The sequence below is a fragment of the Lontra canadensis genome, unplaced genomic scaffold, assembly GCF_010015895.1.
Source record: "Lontra canadensis isolate GAN:19392208 unplaced genomic scaffold, GSC_riverotter_1.0 scaffold60, whole genome shotgun sequence".
NCBI lineage: Eukaryota > Metazoa > Chordata > Mammalia > Carnivora > Mustelidae > Lontra > Lontra canadensis.
The window spans coordinates 5,130,616-5,143,274 of NW_022631054.1; the positions used below are offsets into that span (position 1 = coordinate 5,130,616).

Consider the following 12,659-nt stretch of genomic DNA (forward strand, 5'->3'; position numbering starts at 1 on the left):
TTTGTTTTTTTTTTTTTTCCAAAGATCAGTTCCTTAAAATGGATGCTCCTGGGGTATGACTAAAGAAAATACGTCTGAAAGGTGAGGATTTCAAACAGTAGATTTCTTCATCCTTTGAACTGCTGACCCACCCCCAGTGAGGCAGGCACCAGCCCTTCCGCCTCCCGCTCACTCCTCCTTTCTTGGAGGTGAGCGCATGTGGCCCTTTCACTTGGAGAAGCTGGTCAGGCCCATCTCCTCCTCGCCCTGCAGTAGTGCTTCAATGGGAATCAGATTGGACGGGGTGTCCAGGCTCTGGAGGGACAAAAACTCTGACACATCCATGGCACTTAACGTTTCTGTCTGAGGGTCTGAAGGAGTCTCGGCTTGTCTGCTTTGCTCACAGGAAGAGGGTACAGCGGAGGATGTCGACAGGGGGTCAGGGGGCGAGGAAAAAGTCTGTGGTGGTAGCTTCAGGCTGGGCCCGTCAGGAGGCTGGGGGCTCGGTTCTGCAGGGGGTGGGGAAGAACAGCCCTTCCTCCTGCCCGCCGCCCGCTCCTTGGCAGAGTCCCGGCACGCGCACTGACACTGACATGCCTCCTCTTGTTTGATGATGATCACAGGAACACTGAGGCCAATCTGCTGTACAGAGCTCCCTGTGAGAGAGGCAAGAGACACTGCTCCTCAAGTAGCCGCAGGCAGGGGCGTGAGGGACAGGGGGGTACAGACTAGGTGAGCGCTGAGGGCCACGGAGGCAAGAACCGTGGGGAGGATGCCATGCTCCAGGCTTCGTTCTGTCTGACACTCCCCATCCCCTCCAAGGCAAAGTCCCTTTTCCTCAGAAAGGCACTCAGACCATCTAGATGACCCTGTACCTCCAGCTTTGTTTCTGGCCATTCTCCCTGGTACCCTCCATGCCAGCCACAGCAGATGCCTCCCTTTCCCTGACATGTTCTTCATACCTCTGGGACTCTGGGCTCTTCCTTCTGCCTAAACTCCCCACAGAGGGCTGTTTTTCTGGAGAACTTACTCTTCTTCTCCCTGAAGACCCAGCTCATCCCCTCTCCTGAGGCTGCCAGCCTGGGATGCCCGCAGGCTCCCACCTAGGGCTGGCCCAGGGCAGCCGGCCCACCAGCTTCCTGTCTGTGTGCCAGGAGCTCCCACCTTCCTTCACACCTCTCTCCACACCGCGTGAGATGCGTGGCCTGAGTCCCCCCTGCCTAGGACCGAGCTCCTGAACACCCTCTTGCTCACTCTCGCATCCCAGTCTTGCACACACAGTGGGGGAGGGGTTTCCCCCTGTACACTGCCAGCCTTGTGCTCACGCATGTGCCTGCTCTTTTTTGCGTGTCTGTGTGCTCTGCACACGCACACTCCGCAATCAGGCTGTGTGTGTCTCAAAAAAACTAGAGGCCAGGGAGGCAGGAGAAGAGAGTAGAAGTCAGGAGCCTGAGAACCAGGGCTCTGACTCTGGCCACAAACTCTCTTAGGACTCCGGAGGAGTCATTTCATCTTTCAGGGCCCCGTTTCTTAATCTATAAGATAGTTTGAAAAAAAAAAAAAAAAAGGAACTTTTCGCTCTGTATGAGTCTCTGACCCAGATGCTATTTCTTCATTACTGTAATTAGAAAAGATTCCAGTGAATTAACAGCCGCCCTCTTCGGCATTAACTGTGAGTCAGACTTTCTTCTGGTTACACTTAAAAGCTGTATCTGAGAGGCAAAGAACCACTACTCCCTAAGGAATGTTAGATGTGGTTATTTATGCCGTAAGTGTGCTAACTTATGAACAATACAATGTGACAAATGTGAGGTTTTAAAAACTGGGGCAAAGTAACAATGAACTCTGCCTCAAGGGGCCCCGAGAGCTGACGTGCTTTTAAAGCCCCCATACAGTTACATACCTGTGCTACTGGCTACTGGTACTGCCGTGGTAAAAAACACCTTCTCGACTTTAGATGCTTGCTGCTGGGGAGGAAGAAAAAAAAAAATCACATTTATGGCCACTCATGTATGGCAGATCTCCAAGGACCTGAAGCCTGCCTGATTGTACTGGTCATCCAAGAGGACAGAAAAGCCTCAGTGTTCAAGGATTTTTGCACTGAGTGATGTTTTGTTTGTGCTCTGACATGAGGTCACTGCACTGTTTGACATTCAGTGCTGATGGTGCAGCCGGCTTTGTCCCTTACTACTTGGCTGTATCCCAGCTGCCCAATCTAGTGGGTTCTATCCACCCAAAGGCTCTGCCAAGGTTGCTTTGCTTAAGCTGGGGTCTTCTCACAGGGAACCCCAGGGCTAGCTTCCCTACAGGGTCTCCACTGCCACTACACCCCAATACTTCTGTGAGGCTGGAAAGTTCTTTTGTCTCGTCAAGGATCAACCTGCATGCTAAGGACCGGCTAAGACGTCCTCTCACTGGTAGAAGAGCCCCATGAGGTGTGCTGTAAGCTGCACAGGGTAGCAGCTCCAGGGTGGGCTCTGGCCTCAAGTTCAAGCCCCACCACTTCTTAGTTGTTGAGGGCAGGTAAGTGATTTTTCTTAAAGTCTCAGTTTCCTCATCTGTAAAATGGGAATAATAACCAAAGGACCTTCCAGAGGGCCCCTGTGAAGGCGAAATGAGAGGAGGCGTGTGAAGCCTGCAGGACGTGGTAAGCCCGCAGCAAACATGAGCAATTTACGTTCTATGAGGCGGACCACAAGTCAGGCCCAGAGGCCACCCCTTCCACTGTGGTAATACTTCCTATTACACTGGCTACAGGATTTCTGTTTTCTTCTAGTAGTTACCTTAGAAAGGCTTTGTACTTTATCTCTTTTGTCGGGGGACGGGGAGCGTCCCTCTAGGCTGAGTCTAGGAGGAATGTGAGAGCTTCTGGCTAAGTTATAGGAGCTGACACTAAAATAACGGTGGAAAAATGAGACCGATATTTAAATACACAAAAATGAATTGTATGGAAAAGGAATGACACCGGCCCCACGCAGCTCCCCAGGGCAGATGCAGGAAAAAAAAAAAAAAAAAAAAAAACAAGTAAAAATGACATGAGCAGATTGGATTACGACACCAGAAAGGCCTTTCCAGTGACTCTGGCACTCTAAACATGGAATCAGGTGGCCTCCAGAGGTTCCTGGCACCTGATCTATGGAATCCGAACACTCTGGTCTCGCTGTTTAGCCCCAGACTACCCTTCCAGTTCGACGGCATCATACATCCACCCTGGCATTCTCCGACTTAGTACGTCATTTTCTCCATCTATTTCCTCCTCTTAACTCAAGGCTCACCTGCCCTGGATGGCTACCCAACAAGTCCCGATCCTCTGCACCCCTCATCTGGCAGCACGATGTAGTAGTCAGGAGCACAGGCTCTGAGACCAAGCTGTCTATGCTCAAATCGCAGCCTTCCCACTTAATGAGGTGTGTGACCTTGAGCTAGTCACTTAACTTCTCTGGGCCTCAGCTCTCCATTGGTAAAATCATACCTACCTCTTAGGATTACTGTGATTAAATGAGCAATGCACTGAAAAGTGCTTAGTTTTGGTGACATTCAGACATACAGACATCTAGAGACTGAAAATATCAGTGGTTGCTAAGGGAGAGGGGAACGGGACAAATAAGTGAAGAATAGGGAGTTTTAGGGTGTTGAATCTACTCTGAATACAGTAATGGGAGACACGTGACATCATGCGTTTGTCAAAACCCACAGAACGGTGCACACACAGAGTAGGCCCTAATGTAAACGATGGACTTTGGTTAGTAGTAATATATTGATACCGATTCACCAGTTGTAACAAATGTGCCAGACTAATGCAAGATGTCACTAACATAGCAAACTGGGTGGTGGTGGCCGAGGGCCGGTGGCCAGAGAGTGCACAGAAATTCTCTGTACCACCTGTTCCATAAAATCTAAAAAAAAAAAAAAATCTAAGAATAACGTACATAAGGTAACAACTGGCACATGTCAGACCTTCAATTTCAAAAAGTGCTTAATCAGCACAGAGAGCCCTTATACATAGTAAGGGTTCAATAAATCACTGCTGTTATTTTTTTATTACCATTTTTATTATTATTTGGCCCTTTCCCTACTGGTGATGTCAACTTTGAGGCATTTTAGCCTCTTTAACTAAAATGTTAAGTTTTCATGAAAAAGAGTTCATGGTTTCCACTCTTCTGTATCCCTAAAAGTATCATGCACGGTACCTGGTAAATACCAGGCCCTCGGGGTGCCCAGGGGGCTCATTCGGTTAAGTGTCTGCCTTTGGTTCCAGTCACGATCCCAGGGTCCTGGGATGGAGCCTCCGCTCAGTAGGGGAGCCTGCTTCTCCCCCTCCCTCTCCCTCTGCCCCTGCTCCTATGCTCGCTCGCTCTCCTTCTCGCTCACTCCTTCAAATAAATAAATACAATCTTTAAAAAAAAAAAAAAAAAAGCCCAGGCCCTCAAAAATATATTTGAGTGACCAAGTCACTTCCTTCATCATCAAAACGAAACACTTCTGTAGAAACCGGCTCTCAAGGAGGCCCTGGGAGCACAGATTCTCTGTCTGACCTGGCCACAGCTGTGCTTTCCACCTGATGGGGTCTGACCATCCCTGCACATCAGTCTGACTCCGCCTTGGAGAAGACCCCGGTTTCCTAAGTCGTTCTTGGGCCTCTGCAGTCCGCTGACTGCTCTGCTCTCCTAGAGGGTGCCGTGACACCGCAGATGGGATCTTCGTTCATGAGCCTGCTGCCGCCTGGCAGAACAGGAGGGCTTGTCCTCTGCTTCCCTACTGCGGGTCTGCATCATGGCATTCTCCGGATTTCTACCACTCGCTCATGGGGACAAGGCCAAGAGGTCAGATCACAGGTTTCAGGGCCGATACGATGACCGTGTTCCTTTCTGAAGCGAAACCTGGGAACGTGTCCTCTGCGGACAGACGCTTCACCCCACCGGATCCGTTCAGACACAGTACTTACAATTTGGTCCTGGTTTTGCGGTGAACTGGTGGCACCATTTAAGATCCACTGTAGGTTCTGTTCTCCCATGACCAGGCTGGACTGCAGGATGGCTGTGCTGGGCGTCGGGGTGATGGTGATCGTGGGATTGTGAGTCAGGACAGAGTTGGCGCCCAGGGGCAGGGTCTGGACCATGGCCGGCAGGGGCTCAGTAGTACTTTGGGACTGGGGCGGTGCCGCCACGGCCGGTGGTGTTGGCGCCGCCGCCGCAGGCCCGGCAACGACAGAGAGTCCGGGTACGATGGGCTGCGGGGCCTGAGGGTGCGGGAGAAACTCTTGATGATTAGCAGCGAACTGTGTGCTGTGGGGGACAGGCACTTCTGGAGGTTGGAAGAGAGCAGAGGGGTGGCCAAAGGCAGCTTGCCGGGAACCAGTTCCTAGGGAAGGAGCAGGCGGAGGAGCTGACGGTGCTGAGGCTGGTAGCAGAGGCTGCGGTGGCTCGGACAGGCCAGGCTGCAGTACAAGCGGGAGAGATAAAGATGCTGAATTTCCTGTGGATGGCGGAACATCACTGACTGACTCTGCATCACCATTAAAACTTTCAATCAAGGCAGCTGGCAAGAAAAAGAAATAGAAACATATATACATATCCCAAGCCTTACAGGAGCCACAAAAACACAGTCATCATGGCGACACCAAAGAGAGCTGAAGTCCGTTAGAGCCAAGAGCTTCGTTCCCAGAAGGCCGGCCTCCTGCGCTCCCTTTAACGACCCCTCCGGCCGAAGCAGCAGGCTTCGAGACCAACCTCGCTTTCTACATGTGAAGAGCTAGTATGGGCTTCACCATCCAAAAAAAAAAAATTCTAAGGCTTTTCTGGAAAAGAGACTAGACATCCCCTTTTGGCATAACCAGCGAACACGCTTTCTGACTGCTGTGAGGCTTCAGGGACAGATTTTCATTCAAACACAGAAGGATCTAGGCATCTGAGGCTGTTCATGGATCCTGCCCGCTCGCGAGCACAGTGGCGCTTCAGAAGAGCGAGCTCACAGCTCCTCCTGCTTCTGAAAGCCAACAAGAGCTTTTGAAGACGACCCTCTTCTTTTGAAGGGCTAGGGAAAGTAGGCCCTCAAGGAGACTCTTGCTGAGGGAAGGAGAGAAAAAGATGCAACCAAACAAAAGGCTCATACTTCCTAGACCCCTCACCAAATGCGTGTGTTGTTCAAGGGAACTGAAATCTACTTCACGGCGCCTGCCGCGGTGTGTCACCGAGGGGGACTCCCTTACCCGGTGCCGAGACGTGAGCAGGAAGAGAGACTATGGCACAAACCTGTCTGTTGAGGATCTTCCTGAATTGCCGTGTCATCGGAATTCTGGAACATAGATTCGAAGATGATTGCTGGTGAAATTGTGCTAAGGTCCTGGCCCTGTGATTGACAGACAGAGACAGACAGAGATGTGAGGCTTGTCACCCTGAGGCAATTTTTCACTGGGACAGAACACACAGAAGCAGAACTAGAATGATCTTTTTTGTTATGTTTCTTTTTTCTAACTTCTCCCTTTCCAAGGTGACATCTAGTTCCCTAAACCTCAGACACTGGCGATTTGGGTCCTCAGATACTCTAAAACAGGAGCCCACAAACTATGACTTGTAGGCTGCGTGTCCGTTTTGGGAAATTAAGTTTTACTGGAATGATGCATGCTTGGCTCATTTATCTCCATGCTCCTTTCATGCTCTGACGGCACAGCTGAGTTTTGTCAGAGACTCTATGGTCCGCAGAGCCAAAAATATTTACTATCCAGCCCTTTCCAAAAAAGGAGCTTCCTGACCCCTGCCCTAAAAGAAGACCAAATCCTACGTAAAAATGGGATTGTATAATATCTATTACCTGCAACCTGCTCTTCTCATGTAATAATAATGTACTGTGAATATCACCTTGAAGGTCATTACATAAAACCTATGGAAGTCTAACAGGTATGCATGGCGACAAATCAGGCAATAAAAGAAACCTTTCATGAGAGACAGTAGTTATCACCTTATACTCACTATTGTTTGTCACTGCAAGTTTCTTTGTAATTAAGAAAACGTCAGAGACATTTTTTAAAAAGATAAAATGTGGCGGGGGGGGGGGGCAAAAAACATATAATGCCCTAAGGGTCTGACTCCTGATGGGCACCAAATAAAATGGCCATCTCCAGGCTTCTCTGTGGTGAGGGGGAGGGGACAGCAATTCTTCTCCCTCCAGTCTGCCTCTGCCCCACAGCTAGTAGGGCAGGAGGGACAGAGGCAAGTGCCTCCAGGAGAGCAGGCAGATAACAGAAGTCATGAAGCCAGGGCAGCGGGGACAGGAGGTTGGGGCAAACTGGGGAGTGTGTGCCCCCGGCACCTCAAGGGCTTCAGAGGAACACTGCCCTATGAAGTGCAGACTGGGGACTTCCGGAGCTCAAGAATGGTCTGAAATGTGGATTTTCATGTGAAATCTACTGGTTTGTAATTAAAAGCAAGTAACCGAAAACAAAGCACTGTACAGACCAAACAAAACCCATCTTCAGGCCATGTTTTGCGTCAGTGCCAACTCGTGTTTAAAGGTCATTTTGTAACAACTCTGCTTCTGGGAGGGGGAAGGATCACTCTGGGCCTGGGCAAGTGTGGTGAGCGGAACTGTCCAGCAGCCTAGAGGTCCTCGAGATGAAACCACCCATGTGAGCCAAGAGGGGCCAAGTTGGGATAGAAGTTATCCTTAGGGAGAGGTAAGAGCTGTTAATGGGCATGGAGGGTGGGAGGCTTCAGGGATGCTGAGAATGTTCTATTTCTTGAGTTGGGTGCTAGTTACATCTATGTGATGAATTGTGATCATTCATTAAGCTGCATATTTGTGATTGGTGTACTTTTCTGTATGTATATTACACTTCAATAAAAACTATTTTAAATTAAAAAAAAACCCAAAAAAGTGCTGAAGTGCCTGTGACTCAGCCACTGCCAGGCCTCAGGATACAAACCCTGGGGACAGAGTGAGTTTGAGCAGCTCCTTTGGAGAGGAGACCACAATAGGCTGAGCCTCTGGGGCCTGGCTCAGAGAGACAAAGAACCCTGGGAGCTGTCTAGGACCAGGATGGAGCCTGAAGCTCTAGATCCAAGAGGTCCAGAGCACCGTTCCCTAGGCGCTTCAACCCTCCTTTAATGAAAGACCTGAGCAAACCGAAGCTCACGTCGGGGACCCACACACACATATGGCTGTCCAGAAACCAAGAAAAGAAGGACTTCGTCAGAACGTGTCATTTGGTATTAACAATTCATCATTCTTTTTTAAAGCAGAACAAAGCAAATTAATTTAAAAAAAAAAGGCAAATTAATTCTATTACTTTAAGAATTGTGGCTTAGAATGAAAGAATAAAAATGAGACTATTTCCAATTCTGGAGTAAATGATGGGTGGTGAGGGCACACTATGTAATTTGACCCCAAGGGACAGAGCCTCTGTCTTGCCAACGTCAACTGTGGTAGAAAAGGCTTTTTTTCTTTTTAACAAGTACTTAATGTCCCTCCATACCAGGATTCCTCACCTGATGACCCCAGGGCTCCAGAAAGCTCTTTAGTCCTAGATCATGGCCCTGGTCAGGGAGTAGACTCCTAAACAAATCATTTAATACAACCTCTGAGATTAAAGTGCTATTATACCCCCAAATCTTAGGTTCCCCAACTCAGAGGGCATCAAGGCCTCTGGCACAGAAACTTCATCTTAGACTATTAGCTCTGAAATGCGAAGAGGCATAAAAATCACATGAAGCGCTTATTTAGCGTCTTTCTTTGTTTTTCAGATTGGTTCATTTCTATTGCTCGGTCTTCAATTTAACTGGTTCTCTCTTCTGTCATTTCCAATCTGCTGTTAAGCCCATCCAGTGCATTTTTTGTTTCAGATATATTTTCAGTTCCGGAATTTCCATTTGGTGCACTTTTTATAGTTTCTATTTCTCTGCTGAGATTTCCTGTTTATTCAATTATTACAAGCATGTTCCTTGAGCACGAAGGAGCTACTCAGAAAGCCTTGTTTACTGGGGCACCTGGCTCGCTCGGTAAGTGGAGCCTGTGGCTCTTGATCTTGGGGTCGTGAGTTTAAGCCCCATGGTGGGTGTAGAAATTGCTTAAAGAAATGAACTTAAAAAAAATGTCTTCCTCTTTCTTACGTGTACTAATTTGGGATTACCCAGGACACTGTAAACGGTATGTTGTAGAGACTGTCGGCTTGACGATTCTGTGGATCTGGCTGTGCTCCGATGGCAAACTCGGTGTTCCCTGTGGGGGAGAGCAGCCTTCTCTTCATCCAGTTCTTTGCCCCAGCTGGGCTGCTGAGGGTCTGTCTCACACATGCCCAGTTCGGGGGTCAACTAGAGATGTGACCAGTTTATACACAGAGCTTGGGGTTCCCACTCTGTGGCTCTTCACTTTCCAGGCTATTCCCCCCTTCATCTTCCAGGTGCTGCTGTGGTAGCTCTGAGCTCTGTCCTCTGGTTAGCCAGCCAGTGAGCCTGCATGTTTACCGAGCTTTAGCCATCTTGTCTGGTGTCACCTGGGGCTTGCCCTGAGGCTGATAAGCCGTAAACTCGAGAACATATCTAGGGCCTTTGCCGTTGTCCATGTGGCTCCTTCTTCCAAGCTTTTACCTCTGCCTGTTTGGGGGCTGCCCTTTGGTGCCTTCAAGTAGCTGTTCCTGATCATCTGCTCAGCATATGGAGTTGTTTCCCATGGGGGGTTGGTCTGATAAGAGCAACTCTGCCATTACCAGAAGAACCCAAGCCTTGGGGTGCTTAGATAAAAAAACGCAGTGTCAGATGCCACTCCCAGAGGATACTGACGAAGCAGGCTTGGGGTGAGGCCCAAGAAGCCTGGCATCAGAAGCGCAGAGGACCCCACTGACACACTCTGAGAACCTGCACACGTTTCACGGCACTCCTGAGTCTTTCCGTTTCTGCTCAAATACCTCCTGTCATGTTGATTCCTTCTTACTTAGGCAAATACTCATAGAAAATCTAACTTAAGCTATGTTTATTTACCATAGAAAAACGTCAAACAATGCACCCATAACAACCCAGTTGGTGACACAGCAAAGTGCAGATCCTCATGGAGCATAAGCTAGGCCTTCATACAGTGGCCTGCAAGGCACATCACCAAGCCACGGGAATGGCAGGGGAATTCCACACAGAGTCAACTGAAGCCACCAGATCAAGAGACAGCGGGGTTGTCCTTTAGAAGAGGCTCAGAGAGAAGGCTCCCTCAGGACCTCAATGCAGTGAGTGAGCTCAAAGACAGACAAAGACGGACTCCAGTCACATCAGCAGGGCTTGAGAAAGCCTGCAAACTGGAGTTCTGGTGAATTCTGGCTCTCCCCTTATATTGGACTAATTTTAAACTCCTCAAGGACAGACCACACTTACTTTTTTACCCCAACGAGCTCATACCAGCACACTACCTGATGGACTAGGCACTCAGTAAGTATTTGCTAAGTGAATAAAAGAAAGACAGAGGTTATCGAGTGAGTGACATGGGTCAAAAGGCATTAGACATCAGAGAGTACAACCTTTCCCATGAGGGCTCTATCGGGAAATAAAATCAAAACAGCCCTAAACTAACTGGATTGCAACCAAATCTGGAAGACTCCAAAGGCTGGCCTCCCTCAATTTTCCCACCAAAGGGGTGTGCTCAATTCTTGCACTTGTTTTTCTCATACCCGTATCACAGGTACACTTACTGTAGAATTTTCTCGCAGTTCAGAATCTGTGGACAGAAGGCTCAAATCACTCAGACAAAGTGAGTGATTTGTATCCTGTGAAAGACAAAAAGTTCTTATTGAGTAACAAAAAGAATTAAGATTTATAGTAGCATAGCATGTATAAAACACTCGATCACAATGTCCCTATGGTTGCAAATGTCAAGATTTGTTACTTGGAAAGGTAAAAAACATCCGAAGGGCTATGTGAATTATTTTAATTTTTAAAATCCTGATATTCTTAGAAGACTGTCTTATATTTCTTAAAGGTGGTTAATAGATGAGTTTAAGAATTGTCTCATGACTCAGGCTCCAGAGGAACAAAAGTTGTAATAATATGAAATTAATAGTATTTGTGTAATTGGTCTTCTCATTTATAAAGCAATTTCACATGGCCTGACTTGCTATTCATATGAACCTGAAGTATTATTTTATATTCCCATTTTAAGTATGAGAAAATCAATGCTAAGACTGACAGTGAACTGTCCAAAATCACACAGCTAATTAGCAGAACACAAACCCAGTGCTTCTGAAGGGAACGCCATCTTCCTCTGTATCACTGTGTTCCCAGCATCTCAGGGATTCCTAACTCAGTAGTGCTGAGGATTTACTTCCAAATACAGCGGCCTAGGCTAACTCTGAACTCTGGATTCCTAGAATGCCAGCTGCGATTCACATACTTTGAGTGGGAACCCTACTTATTACCACATGGGTCAAATGTTTCCATTCATACATACAATCAACAAATAGTCACTGAGCATCTACTACGTATGAGGCACTGTTCCAGGCCAAGGGCTACGATACTGAACAAACAAGTCCCCGCCACCAGAGAGCTTACATTTGGGGGTTGTGGTGGGGGTGTGTGACAAAATCCCCAAAGATGATGCTAAGTTTATGGAGGATAAAGGAAACAGGGAATGCCAGGGCAGGAGGTGCCTTCTTATTAAATCAGGGGAGGCCTCTTAGATAAGCTAGCATTTGGGCAAATACTGAGGGAAAGACAGCACGAGCCAGGCACATATCTGGGAAAAGTGTTCCAAGCAGAGGGTATAAGTACAAAGGCCCAGAGGCAGGAATGGGCTTCCCTTGTTCAAGGCACCACAAAGAGGACAGTAGAGCTAAAGTGAGAGGAAGAGAAGCAAATGAGGCCAGAGAAGTGACCAAGAGAAATGACTTCATAGGCCACTGTAAGATTCTGACTGACTTTTGCTCTAAGTGATGCAAGAAGCTACTGGAGAGTTATGAACGGAGGACAGACATTATTTATGGTTTAGAAAGATTGCTCTGGGTGAAATATGTAAACCAGTCTGTGTCAGGGCAGAGTAGGAGTGGGGAGAAGGGGAAAGGTGTGAGGAAGATCATTTAGTGGTTACTGTAGTAATCGAGACAAAAGGTGACAGTGGCCTGAACAAAGTTATCAGAAGTGATCAGATTCTATATATATTCGCATGGTCGAGCTGACATTTTGCTGGCAGGTATGGGATCTGAGGGGAAAAAAAGAGGTATCAAGAACGACTCCAAGACTTTCGGCCTATGCCACTAAAAACACAGAGGTACCATTTACTAAGGTGGGGACCTATGGGTGGAAGAGGTTTGGACATATGAAATTTGAGAAGACTGATGTTTTCTGGGTTGAGGAGGGAGGCTGAAAATATTGATCTTTCTCAACTTACAGCGTAGCTATATCCTGATAAACTCAGCCTAAGTCGAAAATGCACTGAACACCTAATCTTCCAAACATCACAGCTTAGCCTAACCTACCTGAAACAGGCTCAGAACACTTACGTTAGCCTATAGTCGGGCAAAATAATTTAACACAAAGCTGATTTTATAACAGCGTTGACTAGCTCCTGTAACCGACTGAATACTGTACTGAAAGGGAAAAAAACAGACCGGTTGAATGGGTCTGGAATAGTTGGAAATGTTACCAGCTGGTTACCCTGATAATCGCAGACTGACCGGGGGCTGTGGATCATATAGGATCATGCAGCCTAGC

General features: G+C 47.8%; 1 protein-coding gene across 2 annotated transcripts in view; it reads right to left on the reverse strand.

The window, feature by feature from the left end:
* MTF1 (metal regulatory transcription factor 1) overlaps positions 1–12,659 on the reverse strand; it is a 35,773-nt gene continuing 23,114 nt past the window's right edge. Inside the window, exons 7-11 of one of the 2 annotated variants that reach the window (XM_032877312.1) lie at positions 10,646–10,720; positions 6,231–6,327; positions 4,925–5,517; positions 1,883–1,943; positions 1–635 (exon numbers count right to left, since the gene is read on the reverse strand). In XM_032877312.1, coding sequence (XP_032733203.1) covers positions 208–635; positions 1,883–1,943; positions 4,925–5,517; positions 6,231–6,327; positions 10,646–10,720 — 1,254 coding nt within the window. In that variant the 3' untranslated portion in view covers positions 1–207. Of the gene's footprint in view, positions 636–1,882; positions 1,947–4,924; positions 5,518–6,230; positions 6,328–10,645; positions 10,721–12,659 lie in introns of both variants that reach the window. The other variant, XM_032877311.1, reaches the window with a different exon arrangement.